Source organism: Carettochelys insculpta, chromosome 6 (assembly GCF_033958435.1).
Source record: "Carettochelys insculpta isolate YL-2023 chromosome 6, ASM3395843v1, whole genome shotgun sequence".
Lineage (NCBI taxonomy): Eukaryota > Metazoa > Chordata > Testudines > Carettochelyidae > Carettochelys > Carettochelys insculpta.
Window position 1 is genome coordinate 78,566,017 of NC_134142.1, and position 25,270 is coordinate 78,591,286.

The 25,270-nt window shown below is 46.6% G+C and overlaps 1 protein-coding gene across 2 annotated transcripts in view; it reads right to left on the reverse strand.

Moving 5' to 3' along the window:
• The window catches only part of IPO7 (importin 7), a 99,541-nt gene that overhangs the window by 3,559 nt on the left and 70,712 nt on the right, over nt 1-25,270 (reverse strand). For both annotated transcript variants that reach the window (XM_074997426.1, XM_074997427.1), the window contains exons 21-24: nt 24,893-25,113; nt 24,600-24,805; nt 23,384-23,590; nt 22,836-22,952 (exon numbers count right to left, since the gene is read on the reverse strand). In XM_074997426.1, the coding sequence (XP_074853527.1) occupies nt 22,836-22,952; nt 23,384-23,590; nt 24,600-24,805; nt 24,893-25,113 (751 nt within the window). The remainder of the gene's footprint in view (nt 1-22,835; nt 22,953-23,383; nt 23,591-24,599; nt 24,806-24,892; nt 25,114-25,270) is intronic.

The following is a 25,270-nucleotide window of genomic DNA, read 5'->3' on the forward strand; positions in this document are numbered from 1 at the left end:
AGCTGGCTTTCTGCTGCTGGAAGAACAAGGCCATGAGCAGAGTGAGGTGGTCTGAAGCCTACCGACTGTCTCACCTTGCATTAACTTCTCCCTTGTAGACACCACACCATTAAGGACTGTTGCCACTGAACCGTTGACCGGAGATGCTCCCAGCCCTGGAGGGTGGGTGAAATTGGAGGAGGCTGTGGTCAGCAGAAGGGACCCCTCGTTAAACATTCTGTAGGGTTGTTGTGAACGCGCTTGTGGTCAGTTAGCTGTGGAGATCTAGGTAACCATGGGCAGGGCCCTCGTGCCCCCATCAGAACCTCCCTCACTCAGCACCGACAGCTGCCTGGCTCTCATTTTCCTAGTCCAGGACACAACATGCTTGTCTGGACAAAGTCCCCTTGGCATGTCCTCACTCCAAAACAGCTTTGAAGGGGGCCGAGTTTGGCAGCTGCCACAATTGCTTGGAGATGCCCCTAAACTGGGCCCCGATCCTAGCATCCTTGAGACCTATGCAGGCTTGCTGGCATTAATGGGGCACCAGCTGTGCCTGGGAACAGAGTTCTGCCCTGCCCCCGGGATAAAGAGATGGGGACAGATTCTACTCCTGGCTACACGCTGAGTGCTGGGGGGCTGCCCTAGCAGTCATAGGCTCCTCAGGGAGGTGGGGGCCCTCACAGAGGTTCTCCCCTTCCAAATATTTTTATTCCTTAGCTCTGTTATGCTCCAGGAGGTGCCTGGTTTTTGAAGCAGCCAAGTGAGCTGTAGTGATAAGAGTTTCTCCATCCCTTCTCTGAGGCTCGGGAAAGCAGCAAAGACAAAGCAGCTACGGCCCTCCACCTCCCCCAGCTAATCTGCTAGCTCCCTCTGTTGGAGAGCAGCTACTTATGCACAGTACGTGCTTTCCGGCAGGCAGCTGTGCCTGAGCAGCAGATACGGGACAATGAGTCTCTTTTAAAATAAGTCGGGACACCTTTTTGGCATCCCATAGACGGGACTTTCCCACCGAAAAGGGGATGGATTGTCACCCTGTGCAGGACACCTCTGAAGGCTAATAAAGTCTATTAAAGGACATGGCATTTCCAAACTAGCCTCAATGCAAACTTCTAAATTCAAACTTGATGCTACACTGAGTAGCCTTCCACGGTGTTATAATACTGACCTTAGTGCTGCCTAAAATTCACCTTACGGTATTTAGAATGAAGACAGTGACATTATAAAACGTTCAGACCATGTATCAAGTGGGGAAGGCAGCACAGATTGCAGTGCAGATAAAACAGCACAAAGCTTGCAGTTTTGAGCTTGTGAGAGACAGGACAGACACAATCCGGGCAGCTATGCCTGGTGCTTTAATGGAGCGGACAGCAGTATCATCGTGCATCATTACAGCCAGATTCTACACCAAAGTACTGAAGGTACTGATTGTACAATCTTATGCACCAACCAATGAAGGAGCTAAGAAGTGTGAAATAGACTTCTATGAGAAATTACAAAGTGCTGTGAACTGGAAAGCAAAGAAGGATATCTTGAATTTGATGGGTGACTTTAATGCAAAAATCAGAAGCATAAATACAGGCAAGAAAACAGACCACCGGAAAAGGCGGCCTAGATAACATGAATGAAAATGGAGAGTGCTTCAGTGACTTTGTTCCTTCAATGGATTGGTGATAAACAGTGTTTTCCCACACAAAACGATCCATACTGTCACTTGGGTTACACTGGTCAGAAAACCAGACTGATCACATATGTATCAGCAGGATGTAGGTTCAGACAACCACCTGATCATGATAAAACTCAAGTTCAAGCTCAAAAGGTACACCACAAAAGTGATCAAGCAGGGATTGAGATTGAACATGGAGCAGCTGAAGGATTCAGAGAGAAGAGCCTGTTTCCAAGAGGAGCTGTCCAACAGATATGTACACTCACTCCTCACTATATGGGCACAAGTGGTTCCCAAATTTCTACTCATAGGTGAAAACTCATGAGAGACACTAAATTCCCATTAAAATAAATGTAAATGTCTCTGATTTGTTCCAAGTGCTTGTAACTTGACATAAACCAGTTGAGTTTAGGTACTTTTCTGATGTATTTGAACAGTGTGGCACCAGAAACAGTATGCAGTGTATGTATGTAGAGCAGGGATTCCCAGCCTATGGGTCACCATTAGATTTGTTAAGGGTTGCAGTTCCGAGCTGCATGTGGCAGTTAAAGAAGCTATTTGCAGTTTAACACTGTTGTCTCAGGCAGCTATCTATCACCACAGATAGCAATTACTTTACACCTAGGTGCTGAGAGCTTAATGCTGGAGTTGATTAGTTTTACCAACTGTTACCTGCTGGGAGCAGGAGGAGACACGCAGCCTAGTAGCCACAGTGAAGCCACTGTTAATTGTGTCGAGTGCAGTATGTATGACTACCTACACCCTGTGGGCAGGTGGCACGTGTGTGTGCTCGATGCAAGGAGCTCCTGGCCCTCAGAGACCGAGTGCGTGCTTTGGAGGCCAGGGTGGCTGAACTGGAGGAGCTAAGGAAGGCAGAGGTGTTTGTTGATGAGACTTTCCGGGACATAGTAGGGCTGTCCCACCTCCAATCTGACAATACTGATGCTGTTACGGAGGACGAAAGACTCAGGGAAGGAGAGCAGTCAATGGGAGCACAGGGAAACCATCCCATAGTTGGGACCCTACTTCCAGAGGGTGCTATGGTATCCTCTCGTGCCGAGGATACTTCTCCGGGGGAGGGAGCACCAGCTGTTAGGAAGAAGCAGGTTTTAGTAGTGGGGGATTCGATCATTAGAAATATAGATAGTTGGGTTTGTGATGACCGGGAGAACCGTATGGTGACTTGCCTGCCTGGTGCGAAGGTTGCGGATCTCTCGAGGCATCTAGACAGACTTATGGGCAGTGCTGGGGAGGAGCCGGTGGTCGTGGTACATGTCGGTACCAATGACAGAGGGAAGGGTAGAAGAGATGTTCTGGAGGCCAAATTTAGGTTGCTAGGAAGGAGACTGAAATCCAGAACATCTATGGCGGCATTCTCTGAAATGCTTCCAGTTCCACGCACAGGGCCAGATAGACAGGCAGAACTTCAGAGTCTCAATGCGTGGATGAGACGATGGTGTAGGGAAGAGGGGTTTAGATTTATTAGGAACTGGGGACACTTTTGGGGTAGGGGGAGCCTATACAGGAATGATGAGCTCCACCTAAATCAAGGTGGATCCAGACTGCTGGCATTAAACAATAAAAAGGTCGTAGAGCAGTTTTTAAACTAAGAGGTGGGGGAAAGCCGATTGGTGCATGGGAGCACCTGGATCGGACGGAGACTTCTCTTACACGAGGCTCCATAGATAGGGATGCCTAGAAGTTAGTCAGATAGGGAACGTGGGAAATAATATATGGGCAAGATCAGATGTGAAACAATTGCATATAAAAAAATCCAACGCGTCTGTGAAAGGCGGACATATAAATAGTGATAGTTTTTTAAAGTGTTTTTACATAAATGCTAGGAGTCTATCTAATAAGATGGGTGAACTGGAGTACCTCATATCAAAGGAGGAAGTTGACATAATAGGCATCACAGAAACATGGTGGAATGAGGACAATCAGTGGGACACTATCATACCGGGATATAAATTATATCGGAAAAACAGAACAGGTCGTGCGGGTGGCGGAGTGGTACTATATGTGAAGGATAATATAGAATCAATGAAGCAAAAATCCTAAAGGAATCAAAATGTTCCGTAGAATCATTATGGATAACAATTCATTCCTCTAATATGAATATGGCATTAGGAATATATTACCGACCACCTAACCAGGACAGTGATAGTGATGCTGAAATGATAACGGAGATTAAAGAGGCTATCACAATAAAAAAACACAGTAATAATAGGAGATTTCAGTTATCCCCATATTGATTGGGTACATGTCACCTCAGGACGGGATTCAGAGATTGTATTTCTTGATGCCTTAAATGACTGCTTCTTGGAGCAGCTAGTACAGGAACCCACAAGGGGAGAGTCAATTCTCGATCTAGTCCTGACTGGAACGCAGGATCTGGTCCAAGAGGTAACTGTTACTGGACTGCTTGGAAATAGTGACCACAATATAACAACTTTTAATATTCCTGTGTTGGGAAGAACACCGCAACGGTCAAACACCCTGGCATTTAATTTCAAAAAGGGGAATTACACTAAAATGAGGAAGCTAGTTAAACAAACTAAAAGGTAGAGTAACTAAACTAAAATCCCTGGAAGCTGCATGGAAACTGTTTAAAGACACCATACTAGAGGCCCAACTTAAATGTATACCCCAAATAAAAAAAACACAGTACGAGACCTAACAAGAACCACCATGGCTTAACAGCCATGTTAAAAAGGCAGTGAGAGAGAAAGGCAGCTTTTAAAAAGTGGAAGTCAAATCCTAGTGAGGAAAATAGGAAGGAACACAAACACTCCCAAATTAAGTGTCATAACGTAGTAAGAAAAGCCAAAAAAGATTTTGAGGAACAGCTAGCCAAAAATTCAAAAAATGATAGTAAAATATTTTTTAAATACATTAGAAGCAGAAAGCCCGCTAAAGAAGCAGTGGGGCCCTTGGACAATGAAGATATAAAAGGAGCGATCAAAGAAGACAGTGCCATTGCGGAGCGATTAAATGATTTCTTTGCTTCAGTCTTCACGGCTGAGGATGTTACAGAGGTTCCTAAATCTGAGCCAGCCTTTTTAGGTGACAAATCTGAGGAACTCTCCCAGATTGAAGTGACATTAGAGGAAGTTTTGGAGTTAATTGATAAGCTGAATAGTAACAAGTCTCCAGGACCAGACGGTATTCATCCAAGGGTTCTGAAAGAACTCAAATGTGAAATTGCAGAGTTATTAACAGTGGTTTGTAACATATCCTTTAAATCCGCTTAGGTATCCCATGACTGGAAGACGGCCAATATAACGCCAATATTTAAAAAAGGCTCCAGAGGAGACCCTGGCAATTATAGACCGATAAGTCTAACATCAGTACCAAGGCAAATTAGTAGAAACAATAGTAAAGACTAAAATTGCAAGGCACGTAGAAGAGCACGAATTGTTGGGCAAAAGTCAGCATGGTTTCTGCAGAGGGAAGTCGTGTCTAACTAATCTATTAGAATTCTTTGAAGGGTTAATAAACATGCGGACAAGGGGCACCCAGTGGACATAATATACCTAGATTTCCAGAAAGCCTTTGACACGGTCCCACACCAAAGGCTTTTATGTAAATTAGGCAGTCATGGGATAGGAGGAAAGATCCTTTCATGGATCGGGAATTGGTTAAAAGACAGAAAACAAAGGGTTGGAATAAATGGTAAATTTTCACAATGGAGGGGGGTAACTAGTGGTGTTCCCCAGGGTCAGTCCTGGGGCCGATCCTGTTCAACTTGTTCATCAATGATCTAGAAAATGGGGTAAGCAGTGAGGTGGCAAAGTTTGCAGATGACACCAAGTTGTTCAGGACAGTCAAAACCAAAAGGGATTGTGAAGAACTACAAAAAGATCTCAGCAAACTGAGTGATTGGCAGCAAAATGGCAAATGAAATTTAATGTGGGTAAGTGTAAGGTAATGCACATTGGAAAAAATAACCCAAATTATACGTACAACATGATGGGGTCAAATTTAGCTATGACAGATCAGGAAAGGGATCTTGGAGTTATAGTGGATAGTTCTCTGAAGACATCCACACAGTGTGCAGTGGCAGTTAGTAAAGCAAATAGGATGTTAGGAATTATTAAAAAAGGGACAGATAATAGAGACAAAAGATATCATACTTCCCCTATATAAAACTATGGTACGCCCACATCTTGAGTACTGTGTGCAGATGTGGTCTCCTCACCTCAAAAAAGATATATTGGCATTAGAAAAGGTACAGAAAAGGGCGACTAAGATGATTAGGGCTTTGAACGGGTCCCATATGTGGAGAGGCTAGAGAGACTGGGACTTTTCCGTCTGGAAAAGAGGCGATTGAGGGGTGATATGATAGAGGTATATAAAAATCATGAATGGTGTGGAGAAAGTGAATATAGAAAAATTATTTACCTTTTCCCATAATACAAGAACTAGGGGACACCAAATGAAATTGATGGTAGTAGGTTCAAAAACTAATAAAGGAAATTTTTCTTCACACAGCACACAGTCAACCTGTGGAACTCCTTGCCGGAGGAGGCTGTGAAGGCCAGGACTCTATTAGGGTTTAAAAAAGAGCTTGATAAATTTTTGCAGGTTAGGTCCATAAATGGCTATTAGCCAGGGGTAAAGTATGGTGCCCTAGCCTTCAGTACAAGGGGCAGGAGATGGATGGCAGGAGATAAATCACTTGATCGTTGTCTTCTGTTCTCCTTCTCTGGGGCACCTGGCATTGGCCACTGTTGGCAGACGGGATACTGGGCTGGATGGACCTTTGGTCTGACCCAGTATGGCCATTCTTATGTTCTTAAGAGGCTGCGGGAGCAGGAGGGTCGTCTAAGGCTGGGGCCGTTTAGGGCTGCGATGGAAGAATCTAAGGCTGGGGGTAGTTTAGGGATCCTGGGGGGGGGTCTAAAACTGGGGCAAGTTTGGGGCTTTAAGGCTGGGGGCAGTTTGGGGCTGCTGGGGGGGGGCACGCGTCCCTGCCCCGGGACCCCACGGCTGGAACGGAACCAGCCGCAGGGCTGCAGGTCTCCCCACTTCCCAGCCAGGGACCCCGCAAGGCTTGCTCATATTAGTAGGGGAAGTTCACTCATTTAGTGAACATAGGTGGGTATACATGTGCCTTGTTTTATCGAGTACTCGTAAGTAAAATCCTCGTTTAAACGAGAGATGGGTATACTTCTGGAAAACCTTATCCCTGAAGATCCTACCATGGAACAAATTTGGGAAGACATTAACACAGCCTGGAAAGAGACTTGCAATACAACACTGGGAAAGAGGACAAGGTGTTATACAGAATGGATCACAGCAGAAACTCTGAGAAAAGTGAATGAATAAAAAGGACAGAAAAGCAGCAGTCAACAACAGCAAAACAGAAGTAGCCAAGGTGGAAGCTCAGAGGATGTATTCAGAAGCCAACAGAGAAGTTAAAAAGGCTGTAAAACAGGACAAGAAAAACTTTATGGAAAACCCTTGCACAACAAGAGGAACAAGCTGCAGGATGGAGAAACGTGAAAAAGCTGTATGACATCTCCTGAAAGCTAGCTGAGTCACGGCATACAGTGGATCAGCCAGTATAGAATATGGAAGGGCGTATGCTACAAACCCAAGTGAGCAACTGAGTAGATGGAAGGAACGCTTTGAAAAGCTTCTGAACCATGCTGCCCCCATGGAACCTCCAGAGTTACCACCAAAAATATACCTCTGCGAATTAACAGCAGCAGATCTACAAAGAAGATATCACAAAAGCCACTGCCCATCTGAAGTGGAAAAGCACCTGGTCCAGACAAAATCCCTACACAAGCAATCAAGGCAGGTAGTGAGATATCTGTCAACATGGCACATAATCAACATGTAGGAAACTCTGGAACACTGAAGGGATCCCACAAGACTGGAAACATAGCTACCTTATTAAGTTTCCAAAGAAAAGAAGCCTGAAGGAATGCAAGAACCGGAGGGGCATCACGTTACTACATGTTCCAGGAAAAGCGTTCAATGGGGTCTCTTGGAGAAAATGAAGGCAGAAATTGACAGACAGCTCAAGGTAGAAAAGGCCAGCTTCTGAAGCGAGAGAGGTTGTACTGACCATACAGCAACTCGCAGTCGCTTGAGTGGAACTTCCCCTTTACATATAACCGTCATAGCCTTTGAAAAAGCCTTTGACAGTGGTGAGAGACACCTGTGAAACCGCTGCAAGACTGTGGCATCCCATCCAAAACTAAGTTGATCCATTCACTGTACAAACCCTCGACATGTCAAATTGCTTACAATGGTATTGTGACAAGATCTTTTGACATACTCAGGAGCGCAACCAGTTTGCCCATTGTCACCTTCCTGGTCTTGGTCACAATGGACTGGATTATGAGCAGGACCACAGATGGCCAACAGTGGGGCATTCAGTGGACACTTTTCCAAGAGCAAGACAACATTGATTTGCTGATGATGTCACCATCCTTTCACACCAACATGAAAGCACAGAAGGTCACTACGCTAGACAAAACTGCCTCAATAACCGGACTACATAACAAAGGGAAGACGAAGACAGTAAGGACTAATCAGTCCAACACCACCACTATCACACTGGGATGGAATGACCTGGAAGATGTGGAGCAGTTCTCCTACTTGGGGAGTTAAAATTATGGACAGGTACAGAAGTACAGACAAGGATATCAATGCCAGGACAGGCAAAGCAACAGCTACATTCAAGACTCTTCATCCCATATGGAGATCACAAATAATTTTCTGCAAAGATGAACAGCGGATCTTTGACACAAATGTGAAGAGCGTGCTCTTGTATGGATGGAAGACCTAGAATACTAAAAAAGTCTTCAAATCACAGCTACAGACTTTCATTAACAGATGCCTAGAAGTACATCCTTCATATCTAAATGGCAAAACTTTGTCACAAATGAGCAGCTTTGGAACAGAACAAGAGCTACTTGACATTCAAATCAAGAGAAAAAAGTGGGGGTGGCTAGGCCACACACTAAGAAAACTATCATCCAGCATAGTCCGTCAAGCTCTCACGTGGAACCCACAAGGAAAACACAAAAGAGGAAGACCTCAAACAACACGGAGAAGATTTACTGAGAAAGATGACAACTGGGCACTCCTGGAATCAGCTAGGAGTTTTGTCTCCAGAAACAGTGAAAGTGAGGAGACCTGTATGTGATCTATGCTCCCCTTCAAGTACAAGGGTTTAAGTCAGCCAAGTCTCTTCTGCACTCAGCCCAGACAAATACTGCTTCCGGAACAGCAAGGAAACACTGAGAACCAGAAACCTTGTATGTGCCACAAGCCCTGTGCGCTGCTCTACTGCTGCAAAGGGGTGAAAAGCTGTTCATTTAGGAAATTAATACATGGCACACAGCCAACCCAACCCCAGGTCTGCGGACCTATGGGGATCCATGAGGGTATTGCAGGGGGTCCATGAAAAGCAGATCATTTTTATTGCTTTTATTTTTTTCATGGACCCCCTGGCACCCACCCCATGGAAGGATGATGGTTGGGGGGAGGGGGGGGGAAATAGGATAGGGGTGTGGTGGGACAGTGACCCATCCAGAGGGTGTCCTGGGGCTGTGGGCAAAGGACCCCTGCAAGGCCTCCCGAATGTGCATGTGGTCTGTGTGCACCTGTGGGTTAGAGTCCACCCTGGGCTGTCCATGGGGGCAGTGCTGGGGTCCCATCCTTGCCCCCTAAGTGGTGTTCCAGCTCCCTGTAATAGGGGCAGATGGCAGGCCCTGCCTCTGACCTCCACCGCCTGTCCTGCACCTGCACGTAGCCCTGGTGGAGCTCTTTCACCTTCACCCTGCACCTGCTCAAAGGTACAGACAGGGCAGCCACACTCCACCAGGGTTTCAGCCATCCGTGCGCAGCCCAGGGCATTTCTGTGCTTTGCAGTGGGGTCCAGGATCACCTCCTCTTCAGCCCAGAGAGCCAGCAGGTCCCTGATATCCATGCTGGACCAGGATGGGGCCCACCTCCTGCCACCCCTTCCAGGGCCTTGGGATCCATTGCCTGAGCTGTCGGAGGGCCCAAGATACTCTGCAGCTGTCTGGGACATTTTTTATTTTTGCAGGGAGTGGCTGCTAGGGTGTGTCTGCAGCCATGTGCAGCAGGCCTGTGGCCATGCCTCCAGCTTCCTGCCTGAAGATGCCGGCTCCTTTAAATGCAGCCAGAGGCAGGATGATAAGACTTGTGCCTCTGGGGGAAGGGTGCCTGCTGGCACCATAAAGGACTTATTCTGTTGACAGAATGGGCCCCAAGTGTCTGCACTGCAATTTTGTCATCAGAATACTGTTGATGCAGTTATTATGCCTGCTCAGGGACAGGCATGATGCTGCCACCTGAAGAGCTGAGTTTTGTTGACAAAATCTCTACAGAGTGCTTTAACTGTGCAGATGCTCTGCTGTTTTTGTCGACAAATGACTTATTCTGTCAACAGAGGGTTACCGCGTAGACCATGGGTGTCCAACCTTTTGGCTTGCCTGGGCCGCATATAAAATATATAATAGTTAACGTATATAAATAACAAACTTCCTTTTTTTTACTATTTTTATTGGAACATTAAAACGAAAGACGGCAATATAAAAATAAAACTAGTGGGATATTTGAATTTGTTTTTGTGAAACCAATCCATCAATGTCTGGTTCGATGGAAGTGGTTGCAATTCTTAGTGAGTTCTCAAGGTGCTCGTCAGAAAATTTGACCTAATTTTACTCTTCGTGTGCTTCATCCTTGAAAAAAGTTGTTCACAAATGTACGTACTGCCAAAAAGCGATGACACGAATAAGGTGTGATTGTGAAGCAAGGAATATTTTTCTCTGGGAAGATAGGACTTATAAAAGTCTAGTAGAGAGACATGATCAAATTTTTTTGAGTTGAATGTCTGACTGCAACTCTATACATTCCATTTGAAAATTCGCAGGTAACGTATTTATGTCGACTGAAAATGGAGTCGCAAATATACCAAAAAATTGATGATTTTTTCGAAAATCTTGAAACCTATTATCAAATTCCTGTATCAAAACGGAAAGCGAGGCTGCATATTGTTCACTGTTCACAGGACTGTGTTTAGCCAACGTATCAAAATACATAAAATTATTTGCCATAACTTGAGCTAGCCATAATTTAAGTTTCATTTCGAACACTGTTATGGTTTGAAACATAGCACAGATAAGTTGATTTTCACCTTGAAGACGCACGTTTAACTCATTTAAATGAGCGGTCAAATCCACCAAAAATGCTAAATCTGTGAGCCATTTTTCATCTTCAAATTCTGGCACAAATTTTCCTTTTGATTCCATAAATGACTTGATTTCATTTCGCAAATTATAAAATCTTTTCAACATTTTACCCCGACTTAGCCACCTTACTTCAGAAAAGTAAATCATGTCCCCATAATCAGCATCCATACTTTTAAGGAACTCCTGGAATTGGCGATGATTCAATCCCCTGGATCTTATGAAATTCACAGCTTTGATGACAATTTGCATGACATCATCCATTTTTAAAGCTTTTGTGCATAAATTTTCTTGATGTACGATGCAGTGATATTTCATCAAATGTGAATTGCCAGCGGCAATTGCACCATCTTCTATTAGTTTTATAAGTCCCTCTTTTTTACCAACCATAGCCGGGGCGCCATCAGTAGCTATACCAGATATGTTGGCAAAGGTTAAAGAAAATCGCTTTAATGTAATTTTTACTGATTCATACAAATCAAGAGATTTAGTTGTGTCTTTTAATGGCACCAAAGAAGCCACTTGTTCAGTGAGATTGTATTCGTTATCAATACCCCTAATAAAAATGGCAAGTTGAGCCGTATCTGTAGCATCAGTACTTTCATCTACCGCCAAAGCATAAAATTTGAAATTAGCAGCTTTACTCTCCAAATCTCTTTTGATAGATTTTCCTATTTCTTCAATTCACCTGGCTATAGTCTGGCAAGACAAACTGATTTTAGAAAAATCCGTTTTTTTATCAGGACAAATTATATCTGCTACGCTTTCCATACATTGCTTAATAAACTTACCATCAGTAAATGGTTTTGATTTTTTTGCAATCAGATTTGCTACCACATAACTAGCTTTCACAACAGAGTCTATTTGAGTTGTAATTTTTTAAAAAAAAAATTGAGATGACAGACTTTTTTCAGTTCCGCTATTTTCTCTTTACGAAAAGAAAGGTTACTCACCGTAGTAACGGTGGTTCTTCGAGATGTGTCCCCGTGGGTGCTCCACATTAGGTGTCGGGCTCGCCCGGCGCCGCAGATCGGATCTTCCAAGCAGTTTCTGCCGGACCGCACATGCGCCGGTGCGCGCCACTCCCCCGCGCACTCCCGGCCACGTGCGCGATCCGGTCCCCGCCAGTTCCTTGACCAACCGCCTCGGGTGCTCTTGAAAAACACTAACAGAGATCCAGAGCAGGGAGGATGGGCGGGTAGTGGAGCACCCACGGGGACACATCTCGAAGAACCACCGTTACTACGGTGAGTAACCTGTCTTTCTTCTTCGAGTGTCCCCGTGGGTGCTCCACATTAGGTGACTACCCAGCAGTAACCCAAGATAGGAGGTGGGTAATCGGATTATGTGCAGCTTGTCCCCGAGAGGACCGCTGCCGAGAGACGGGTATCCTCTTCGAATACCCTGTGAAGGGCGTAATGTTTGGCGAAGGTGTCACAGGATGACCAGGTCGCCACTCTGCAAATGTCTTTTAGCGCAACGCCCTTGAAAAAGGGCTGTTGATGCTGCCACCGCCCTAGTGGAATGAGCCCTGGGCATGGCCAGGAAAGGAGTCTTTTTGAGTTTGTAGCACATTTTTATGCAAGATACGATGTGCTTCGAGATTCTCTGCAAAGAGAGACATTCTCCTTTTGATTTGGGAGCGATAGAGACTAGGAGTCTATCCGTTCTCTGGAAGGACTTGGTCCTGTCTATATAGAAAGCTAGCGCCTCCTCACGTCCAGGAGGTGTAGGCGCGCCTCTTTGTTAGAGTTATGAGGCTTTGGATAAAACGAGGGTAAACAATAGGTTCATTAGTATGAAACTCAGAAAGAAACTTTAGGAACAAAGGCTGGATGCAGCCGTATGGTTACCGCCTCCTTGGAAAAAACAGCGCAGGGTGGCGTTGCGATAACTGCCGCAAGCTCGCTCACCCTGCGAGAAGAAAGATCATCTTTATCATAAGGAGGCAGAGGGAAACCGTGGCCAAAGGCTCGAACGGTGGTCCCCTTTTCGCATTAAGCACCAGGTCCAAGTTCCACGAAAGTGGAAGCGGTTTCCGAGGAGGGTATATGTTTACCAGCCCTTTAAGGAACCTGGTAACCATGGGATGGGCGAACACCATGTGCCCTGTCTCTCCGTGTCTGAATGCCAAAAAGGTGGCAAGGTGGATCTTAAACGAGGATAGCGAGAGTCCTCCTCTCTTGAGGTCCAGTAAATACTCTAATATCACAGCCATAGGCACCGAAAAGGGGGGCTAGCTGTTTGGTAGAACACCATGCTGTAAAGCGAGTCCATTTCTGCTTGTAGGTCTTCCTGGTGGAAGTCCTCCTGCTACTTTCTAGGACTTGCTGCACTTCCTCCGTACATGTGCTCTCTAGGGAGCTGAGACATGGATTAACCACGTTTGTAGTCGCAGGCCTTGGGGGTGCGGATGCACTATGGACCCCTGGGCTTGCGTGAGCAGATCCGGCGCCACCGGAAGGGGCATCGGTGGCCGGTCCGACATGCGCAGGAGTAGGGGGAACCATTGCTGTCGATCCCACGTTGGGACTATCGGGATCATTCAGGCTCCTTCCCTCCTGGCTTTCTGCAACACTTTGTGGATGAGCACTGTGGGAGGGAAAGCGTAAAGCAGGGGGCCCCTCCATGAGATCGCGAAGGCGTCCCTCAGGGACCCCCGTCCCAGTCCTGCCCTGGAGCAGAATCGTGGGCACTTCTTGTTGTGCTGAGTAGCAAACAGGTCTATCTGGGGAAAAACCCCATGCGTGAAAAATCGGTTGCAGCAGATCGGGACGGATCTGCCACTCGTGCGTGAGTGCGAAACGCGTGCTCAGCTGGTCTGCCTTCACATTGTGAGCGCCTGGGAAGTACGAGGCTTTCAAGGTTATATTGTTGGCGATGCAGCAGTTTCACGACCGGACTGCTTCTGCACATAAGGCACGGGACCGAGCTCCTCCTTGCCGATTTATATAAGACATGGTGGAGGTATTGTCTATACTGATCCCGACTACTTTGCCTTTTATATGGTCTCGAAAGTGTCTGCAGGCGTTGAACACTGCTCTGAGCTCCAGTATATTTGTGTGCAGTGACTGCTCCGTGGAGGACCACAGCCCTTGCGTCACCTCTTCGCCCATGTGTGCTCCCCACCCTATGAGGGAGGCATCTGTAGTAAGAAAAACCAATGTGTGTGGTTGGTGGAAGGGTACCCCTGTTAGCAGGTTCTCGGGGTTTACCCACCATTGCAGGGATTTGTGCACCTCTGTTGTGGGCGACGCCACCCTGTGAACAGTGTGTGCTGCCGGGTTGTATACGCTCGCCAGCCAGTGCTGCATGCTGCGCATGTGTAACCTGGCGTTCTGTTCTACGAACGTCGCTGCTGCCATGTGGCCCCGCAGCTGTAAGCACGTCAGAACCAGCACCGTAGGGCTGAAGGTGAAGACTTGCACGAGGGAGCCGACGGCCCGAAAGCGAGTCTCTGGTAGATACGCCCTCGCTGTAATAGAATTTATGCGTGCCCCTACGAACTCTATGTCCTGTGTGGGGTCTATCTTTGATTTTGCCAGATTGATAACCAGGCCGAGCGAAGAGAACGTGCCTGCTGTGACGCATATCATGCGTAGTACCTCCTCCTTCGAGGCCCCTTTGAGTAGGCAATCATCCGGATACTGGAATATAAATACCCCCTGTCTGTGCAGGTAGGCTGACACCACTGCCAAGGGCTTGGTGAAGACTCTGGGGGCCAAGGAGAGGCCAAACGGTAGGACCTTGTATTGAAAATGTTCTTTGCCTACCATGAAAAACCAGAGGAATCGTAGGTGAGCCGGATGAATAGTTATGTGAAAATACGTGTATTATAAGTCGAGGGCTGCGAACCAATCTCCATCGTCTAGTGCCGTAAGGATGGAGGCCATCATGACCATCCGAAAGCGTTGCTTGCGCAAGTACCGGTTGAGGCCTCGAAAATCTAAGATGGACCTCCCGCCTCCTGTCTTTTTCCCCGTGAGGAAGTACCTCGAGTAGAACCCTCTCCCTTGCAGTTGCTCCGGCACTTTTTCCACTGCCCCTATGAGCATGAGATGGTCTACCTCCTGCTTGAGCCTCGCTACGTGGGAGGCCTCCTGGAGGTGGGGCCTGGGTGGAGGTCATGGCAGTGGGAGCGACTGGAAGGGGATGGCGTACCCCGTGGCTATGATCTCCAGCACCCATTTGTCTGTGGTGATCCTTTGCCACTGGTTATAGAATGGTCGGAGGCGATGGTGGAATAACCGCTTCGGATGACCTTGCGATGGTAGTGATGGCGCAGCCCTGGATCTGTGTGTCAAACTTGTGGCCTTTGGCCCTGCCCCGAGGATGCACGGCTGTGTTGGGAACGACGCCTGGGAGTTCTGTACTGCTCGTGCTGTTGATGTCGCCCTTGCTCGTAACCCCTGTGGTACTGGGGACGCCGTGGCTGGTACTGGTACCATCTTTGTTGAGGGTAATACTTTTCTTTCTGTATGGAGGGGTATAAATCCCCAGGGTCCTAAGTGTGGCTCTTAAATCTTTACTGGAATGAAGGACCGAGTCAGTTAATTCAGCAAACAGCTTCTGCGAGTCGAAGGGAAGATCGACTATCTCTGTCTGCAGGCCCTCGGTATACCCGGAGTCTGGAGCCAGGACTCCCTTAGCATCACCACTGCCGTAGCTGTGGAGCGTGCTGCTGTGTCCGCAACATCCAGGGCGATCTGAACTCCCGTCCTCGAGGCCGCGTAGCCTTCTTGCATGATGGCCTTGAGCACTGGTTTCTTGCCCTCTGGAAGCGAGTCCATGAGGGAGGTTAACCTAATGTGGTTGTCGAAATTATGGTTCGCTAGATGCGCTGCGTAATTTGCCATTCGCAACAGTAGAGTGGAGGAGGAGTAGACCTTTCTGCCCAACAGCTCTAGCTTTTTGGCATGTTTGTCTGTTCCCCCACGTTGCGACAACTCCACCACCAAGGAATTTGGTTGTGGGTGGCTGAACAGGAACTCCGTGCCCTTTGTCGGCACGAAGTTTTATTTTTGTTTTTTTTTTTTCGCTCTCTTGTGGACAGGCGGAATAGTCGCAGGAGTCTGCCATATCATAGTGGCAGACTCCAAGATTGCGTCATCAAGCGGTATTGCTATTTTGGAGGAGGCCGGAGGTCTCAGATTTTTGAGGAGCTTATGGTGTTTCTCTTGCACCTTAGCTGTCTGGATGCCTTGCGTGAAGGCCACCCTCGTAAAACAGCTCTTGGAACTGTTTGAGATCGTCCGGAGGATGGACGTCCCCCGGGGCCGTAGCCTCATCCGGGGAGGAGAGCGAGGAACCGCTGGGGTACGTCTCTCTGGACCCTTCCGGTTCCTGCTGGTGATGGTACACCCTCTCACTAGAGGTTTGCGAGGGAAAATCTCGGGGTTCCATAACCAGTCCCCCCTGAGATGCTTGAGTCTCTGTCCCCGGTCGCAATTGCCCTCGGGGGTACGAGATCGTTTGTGGGGATCTTTCCCTAGTAGATAGCCGATGGTGTCTATGCCCCGCGTGGTAGGGGCGACCATGGCAGTATAGGCACTGCTCTTGGGAAGGTGACCTAGACCACTCCCTTGGTGCATACCCTCTGCGTCTGGGGGAGGGCTGGAGAGAGCGATTTTGCATAATAGTCCAGCGGTTCAAACCCCAGGAAGGGTGAAGGTGGTCCCAGCCAGGGTGAGGCTGGTTGCAAAAAATAGAGAAGGGGGCTTCGGGTAGGCTAGGGGGGACCCCTGCCTTCTGGTTGGAGTCTGCAACATAAGCGGAGGGCTGTGAGAAAGCAACTCCACAGCCCTGTGCGGAGAGGGGCTGCAATGCCTCCTCTTGTGTGCAGCCTTCCCCCTCCCTTGAGGAGGTAACTCCGCCCCCTGACGTACAGGGGATCCCGGCCCCGTCCGCACCGAGCTCGGCACGCTCGAGGGCGGTGCCGCACGTGCGGTGTCCTCCGGTGCCTGCAGGCTGCGTGCCTGCGCGCTCTGCACCGCCGGTTCCCCGGCGGTCGGTGCCGCTGCCTGCGGTGCCGCCGGTACCGGCGCTTGTTTAGCCGCCGCCCTGCCTGCGGTGCGGGGCGGCAGGCTGATTATCGGAGGCTGAGCCGCTTCCACGTGGCTCTCCGTGCCGCCGCCGATCAGCTGTTGCTGCGGCTGGGGGCTGCTCGCTCCTCCCGTCCCGCTCGCTATTGTTGCCGGCAGGGATAGGGCTGGGGAGACTTTCCTCCGTTTTTGCGCTGATGGGGTGAGGGAGGCAGCTTTCCTTTTATGGGCCCCGGAGGGTCCCTCCTGCTGCGGCCGCTCCGGCAAGTCTGGCTGGAGGGCCTTGTCGAAAAGCAGCATTTCAAGCCGCATCTCCCTGTCTCTCCTTGCTCTGGCTGTTAATTTAGCACAGAAGGAGCATTTCTGTGCAACATGGGACTCCCCAAGGCACCTTATGCATAGACTGTGCCCATCAGACGCTGGTAGCACCTCTCGGCAGGACTCACATTTTTTTAAATCCTGAAGAGGACATTGTTGGTGAGTCTTTCAGTTGTTAAACAGGTACTTAGCACCTTCTCTGTGCTGTTTTCCCCTTCTGATGGCCTGCTGCAGGAGGAGGGCTGATGGCCCTATGCTCCTGGCCTCCGGCGCTTGTTACTGGGACTGGATTGAAGCTGTCCCGCTTGTAGTTTTTTTTTTTTGTTTTTTTTTTTTGAAAAATAACAACCGGCTAACTTGCAGTAGCCTAAGTACTTGAAAACTTTAAAGAAAAAACAGTTAAAGCCATTGAATACGCTACTTGGCCTTAGCCTAGTTCGGATTCCGTCTGCAGCCGATGGCGGTTAAGAGGAACTGGCGGGGACCGGATCGCGCACATGGCCGGGAGCGCGCGGGGGAGTGGCGCGCACCGGCGCATGCGCGGTCCGGCAGAAACTGCTTGGAAGATCCGATCTGCGGCGCCGGGCGAGCCCGACACCTAATGTGGAGCACCCACGGGGACACTCGAAGAAGAACATTCCTTGATATGCATCGAATTTGGCAGCATGGTTTTACATATGTCTTTTCAAATTGTAATCTTTGAAAACTGACACGATTTCCCTACGTATTAAGCATAGTGCCTTATTATTTATCTTGACAAAAAAGTATTAATCTGTCCATTTTTCGTTGAACACTCTTCCTTCATCCACGATTTTCCTTTTTTTGGGTTCTGTTTTCTTTTGACACGACGTTGAAGCCATGCTCGGATAAAAAAATTAATAAGCAAGCAACCATTTATTTTTCTAGTATTAGCGATGTTGTATATGTACTTATATCAATACCATGAGCAAAGAACTATTTGATTCATTTTTGTACTTACTCCACCCACAGCTGCTAAAAAACTATTTTAACTTATTAAATTATTTTACGAAGTAATACAACAAGCCCAAGTGCAATAATTAAATAAGAAAACTTACATGTCTGCTTCCCAGCAAAAAAACTTACCGTTTGTTTGCTGGGTTAATAACAATAAACGCCTGTCTTCACAGGCACACACACATCATATTATCACACACGTATTATCAGTAATCATTGCGTTTTACTCGCCAAGTCGCACAAGCGCATATAACGTCTGACACACGCGGGTTTCAATTCGACTGACTGTGTGTGGTGGGCGCGGGAGGCGAAGTTAGCACTGCGCTGCGCCCTCTCCTACACAGCGTTCCATTGTCACCTACGCAGTCCACGCTCGAGTACCACGCAATCGAGTCATGAAAAATATCGCTAAAAATCACATAAGAATGTTAAAAGTTTACGATCTTGTGCGGCCGCATTACTAGCTGTCCAGGGCTGCATGCGGCCCGTGGACCACGGGTTGGACACGCCTGGTGTAGACCCAATCCTGTAGTTCCAATCAGAGATCTTAAAAGCACCATGTATTTAAAAACATGGTTCACAGCATAAATTAACTTCTGATAAAGATTAAGGAGAAGCCTTCCCTATGGATAAAATATTCTATTGTTTTGTATAGTGTTGCACCTTTTCTCTCCAGCAACTGGTACTGGCTGCTAACAAGCAGGATTCTTGACTAGACTTACCACTGGTCTGATTCAGAATGTTGCTATTTAACCCTATTTGATTTTATACTTAAGACACAGAAGCTATATCTGAAGAACTTTGAAAATAAGGCAGAATGGGAGAGGTCAGTCCAGGAAAAAGACAGTTTCCCCGCCCCCCCCCCCCCAATCTGGTTCTTGACCTATGCCCAATCAGACATACTAGAGGAAGGACAAAGAAACAGAAGAAAAATATTTTTCTTCTCTAATCTCGATAAATTTAATCTGTTATGTTTGTATTGAAGAATGATGGTTGATACCTTAGTATTTATAAATCTGTTAACGAAAACCACCAAGGCAGCTTTAGAGACACACAAGCTGCGATGGACCATACTCAGTGGACTCTAGAACTTGATCTGCCTAGCTACAGATGATCATGCTTTCATACCCAGGCATTTAAGAAAGGAAACAAATAATGCATTCCAGACTGTCAGTGCTACTAAATCAGGGGCGACCAACTTTTTGTCATCAGGGTCCACATGGCAAACTTTTACATGTTCCACGGGTCAAACACAAAATAGCCCAAACACGTTCCCAACTCCAGCCCCAGGCCTAACCCAATCCCTAGGATTAACCTACCTCAGATGATGACCTCTGCACCTTGCCACTGCTTCCCCACCCGCTGCTCCTTTGCAGCTGCCTCTGTGCAGCAACCCCCAGCTCTCCTACTCCCTTCCTCCACTTGCAGCGTGGGTGGCTCCCTGCCTGCTGCACTGAAATAATGGAACTCCATTTAATTTGTTTAATGGTCAGATCCCTCCTGCCAGCCTTTAAACCAATTAAATTGAATTCCATTACTTCAGTGAGGCAGGGCACGGAGCAGGAGGTGTAGTCAGCAGTGGCAGCATCCGGAGCTGCAGATTGCCAGTCCTGTGCTTCACAGCTAGCTTTCACTTTGGCCAGCTTGGATAAAATGGCACCACTGTAAGCTTCACAGGCAGGATTCTGGCCCGCAGGCCATGTGTTGGCTACATGTGTACTAAGGTATTTGGGTCACTGCTCATATTTAAAATGTGCCAGACTATTAATGTCATGCATTGAGGTTTTGTATTAGCTAACTGAAGACTTACTGCTTGTAAGGCACTGGAAATGTGGGGAGCAAAGTAGAAACGGTAAACCTTGGTTACAAGGCTCAGGAGTACACAACTGCACAGTCCTCATGGACAATACAGTAAGATACATGTTCTTCAAGAGCAAAGATTCTGGAAATGCTGCTTACCAATATGATTGCAGCTAGAAATATGTCAAAGAGTCTGGAGAGGGAGAGTACTAGATTCTTCGCCTAGTGTCTTGATTATCCACTTTGAAATGAACCTGGAATGGGACATTCTTTTCCTTAAAATGCCTGGATTGCCCCCCTAAGGTCATGGAGGTGACATTGCACCTTGCTGAGTCCCAAGAGATGAAGAGGACTGATGAATAGTTACAGAGGTGACTCTAAAAGCGTCTCTGCTGCTCGGTGGTGGAGGATATCCATGAACCCAAACAAGCAACACAGACCAAGTCCTGTCACCCAGCAGCAAGGGAGACTGCACTATTGAAGAGCAACTGTGGCAGAGCTTTGCTGCTCCAGCTTCTGAAGGAGTCTCCTTGTATTTTGAGCACCTGGTGGTCTGCAGCTTGTTCATGTTGCCTGCTCCAATGTGATAGGGGAGTGTAGCCAGACAGAGTCTCCCCCTTACAAGCCAGCTTGCTCGTTGCCCCCCCCGCACTGAGGAGCACACAGGGCACGGAAATGGCTGCTGACAGCACAGTCTTTGATGCCCTCATTGAGGCCCAGATATGCTGGCTTATCGTGACCCTGAGAAGCAGAAAGTACAGCTAGAAGGCTAACAGGCCAGACTGTCAACATGAGAGGGGGGGTGAACCCTCAAGAAATCACCCCAGCTGGCATTGATCAATATGATGCACACACACAATCACTCAGAAGGGGACGTGCCCCGCCCGCACAAAAGAATGTCCTGTACTCCTAAATTGTTTATCTCTTGTCTTACAAGTGCAAACTAAGTAGAAATGCCCTTGTAACAAACTGGAGTCACAAAGACAGACCAGTATGATCTGGCACCATAGATAAGAAAGAGAATACATAACCCAAAAGGGGTATAAAAGATGGGTCCAGCAGAACTCTAACTGAGTGCATTCAACCAACTACCTGCTGGTCGGGTCAGGTGATTGCCTCCCGAGGTCCACATCTGGGGACGCCCAACCTCGTATTCGTCTTTCCGCGGAATTGAGTGACCGATCCGGCTTGGCTACGCTGGTATCGAGGAGACGCAGAGAGGGTAAGATACACCCATGCTAGGTCTCTGACTTTTTTTGTGCACAGCTAAAGAATTAGAGCTCTGTAACTATTATCAAGATATCATTGTGTTAGATGATAACTGATATCTTTGTATTGGATTGTAACGTAACTTGTTAACACCTGTACTTTGCTAGCATATAAGAAGTAAACAATAGCCTTTTGTAACCGCACGCTTATAACTGTAGCTTTAATAAACTTGTAACTAGTTAAGATCCAAGCCTAACTATTTTGTTAACCCTTTTGTCACTGCAACACAGCCGGCACAACAAAAGAACTTTAACCGTCTGGTTACTACAGCCTGGCCGTGGGTGAGTGTGCTAGGAGCTGCCTGCTCTAACAGTAAAAAACTGGGTTGCTTAGGACCCAGGGGAGTACCTCACCGCACATTACCTGGCCACCGGCTAACAGGGAGGCAGGGATAAACACAATGAAGGAACTTGGCAAGTGGTCCATGTGTGGGGAGTAAAGGCATGGAAGTTCTGCTTACGCTCCCAAACAACTTTAGATGCAAACACATCAATGCTGGGAATAGAAACATTATTCTATTTGCATAACTGGTGGCACAGAAACAGGTAAGAGTAAAGAAGAGCCTAGAGCACAGATCTGCAACCAAAATAGCGAGAATCTCAATTTTTTCAAATTCAGTTACAAAACCAATACTTCAATACAAGACAGGCCTTAATAAATATATGGGGGGGGGGAGTCAAACCATACTTACTGTAGCCCCTATTTTAAGGGCAGTATGCATGCAATGATTTGTGCCAGTTAGAAAGTTGTTACCCCCATCCCCAAACTTCACCCGCAAATCCACCCCCCATCTCCAGGTTTAACCCCTTCAGCCCTAACATCCTCCCCCTGCCCCCAATTTCCAGATTTAACCTGCCTCACAGCACGAGGCTGGCTCTCCTTCATGGCTGCGGCTGCCTCACCCATGCTTCTTCCCATGCTGCTTCCCCTGCTGCCGCCTCCTCTTCATGGCACTGGCAGGTTCAGCTGCCCCTCCCACCAGCTCTCCTGCATGCCTCCCCCATGTGCACAGTGGGTAGCTCCCTGCCCTGCCAGCTTTCTCCTCTGGGGCCCCCTGCCCTGTTGGCTGACTTCTGCAGGGCTCCTTGCTGCAGCTGACTGCTCAGCGGCTCCGGAAGCTGTCGCCACTTAAACAAAAAAAACAAAAAAAAACTAAATTCAATTTAATCAGTGGCAGCCTCTGGAGCTGCAAGTGGCTCTTAAAAAGCCACGTGGCTCCTGAGCCGCAGGCTGCTGAACCCTGGCCTAGGGCCTCGCAGGCAAGACCGAACCTCCTCTGATGTGTTTTGAGAGAGATCACTGTTCAGCAACCAATTTTAAGCAAACTATAAATTGATAGTGTTACATTATCAAAAGCTAAAACATTAAGCTATAAGTTATTGCTGAACCATTCAAAACACAGTAATTATCATCTCTGCTTTAGGCTTCCCAGTATAACCCACACACTATGTCTTGTAGGCTTTTTTGAGTACGGTCTGTCTATAATGCATGTTGCGTGAAACTCTGAACAGATCTACATTTAAAGAGTAAAAAATATTAATGAGACCATACCATGGGCTGCCCGCCTTTGATCTGCTAGAGTTGCTATGTCTTGTAACTGTTTTCGTTGTTCTTCATTAAGACCACGTGTCAAAGCTTGGTACCAAACGGGGTTACGATTCTGAATTGCTTCAAAGAAGAAAGAGGAAAAAAAAAAAAAAAAGGATAATTCATCTCAGAATATTCCATCATTCAAAATCTGTTTTCACAGCCACTTTAATCAAGGAGCCAACCTATATTTTGAATTGAACTCCCGCTGGGAAGAGATAGTACTAAGAATACAAGAAGTCTTAAAATCATTACTTTTGGAACAGATACAAGTGTTCTAAACAGTAGTGAAAATACCTCAAAAATGTTCATCTAATTCCCCTCCTTAAATACTTTGAACCTTTCCTTTCCCCATCCAAGAAGTCACACAGGTTTCTATAAGGAGGAAACTAAATTTAGAAGATATTTTGTCACCAAATGACAATCCATTATGTGCTTAATTTTCCCAGAACAAATTAAAATTTTATTTTAAATACATCATTATCAGCTAGCACATAAAATACAGTTCTTACTCTGAAAAATGGCTTTAAATATTTGATATTCGTCAACAGGGTTGTCTTCATCATCAATAATTGTTGAATAGCCCTCCAGAGCAGTCTCTTCGGCATCGTCTTCTTCCCAATCCTCATCGTCTCCATCTTCTCCTGCCTGTTTTGCCAGAATCTCTAAATATTCTTGTCCATCTTCATCAATATCATCTTCATCACTCCCTAATTCCTCTGTAAGGCAAATGTCATAGAAGGGGATCGTTTCACATATAAAGCAATGAGATTTTTACCTTCAGACTCCAACTGCTGAGCAGGTTTTTCGTTATGCACATTAGTGATAGAATCAATAAAAACGTGATTTCACACTAAAGCATCCATTCCTCTCTACACCTCTGCCCATGTTGCACTGTCCTCAGTGCCCTTTCCTTATTTCTCATGAAGGAGGAAAGGCATACTTTGCTGCCACAAGAAACTAGTTATAAATAAGAGCAGTTGGGGCAAATTTGGTATGGCACTTCAGAAATTTAAGCAAGACATCAGCTCTGACCCCCAAGGAATTTAGTATATTAAAAAGTCCAGGCAGGAACAATGGGGAGAAGTGGAGAGTGATGGAAGTGACAGAGGTGAAGACAGGCAAAAGTTGTGTAAAAGTTTTACTTTCATGTACAAAGACAAAGACAAGATGCGAAGAGGAGGAGGAACGATCATAGTTTGTAGATGATTATTAAATGGACTGAAAATAGCTGATGAGCTGGAGATTACATTATGCTAAATCACACAGGAAGGTGCTGTTTCAGATTCACATTCAAAAGCACCAGATGATGGGACACTCCATAGCACAGCTGGAGTGTAGAGAAACTAGAGGACCAGCTACAGCTTCTTTGCCCTTCACTTAAAGTTCAAAGAGATGACAGGGAGAAAGGTCACAACAATATCTGCTGAGAAATCGGGGATATCTAGAAAAACCGCTGGACTAAGACAATCCTGGCGAGAAGCAACCCAGGAATTTCAGCCTTAAAAAAGTTTGTTTTGCTCCAGTCAGGAAAACTGCCAACTGAATCCAAAAAAAGGTTTAAGAAGAGCACCAAAGCCTCAGCACAAGCTTTATCGGGGGAGGCAGAAGACTTTGGACAATTATAGGAGGGAACAGGCTGTCCCCATGCTTTCAAGTTTAGACAACCACTGACATGGAGGGGAGACAAGATATTGAAATTTAGCAGTACTAGTTCAGTTTTCTTACCAGTTTCCTCATCATCTTCAGCTTCATCATCATCATCACTATCATTTTCGTGCTCTGCATGGCAAGCATATGCTCTCTTTAATCCATTAAATAAAAGGATAAAAGCTGGCAGGATCTGTCCTGAAACTTGATTTAAAACCTGTGGTATTTGCTCCAGATCAATAAGAGCACATAGGCCCAGCACACACATTTTTCTATCATGAAGTCTAAAATACAAAACAACAACATTTTATATCTACTCATTTCCCATTTCTAAAAAAAGAAAATGAAGAAACAGATGAAGAGCAGCTTACCCCAAGAAACAGTCTACATCATTAAGCCACTGTGTAATGAAATGATTAGTGACAGGCTCCACATTATTGGGGAAATGAAGATTTTCCAAGGTATTTAACAGCAGATGAGGGTTGTAATACAAAGCAGCTATGGCAACTTGCAGGCACATCGTTCGCAGTTCACTTGTTTTCACTTCTCTGGTCAATCTCTCTAACGCAGCTTCCACAAACAAAGGTATACACTGAAAGAGAGACAACCATTATCAACTTGGTATTTTAAAAGACCAAACCCCACTACTCAAACAAGAGTTAGGTTTTATACACATCTAATCATTCCATGTTGCATAATTTTAACAAGTATATTTTGTAGGGTGCAGTTGAAGAATGGTACATAACATG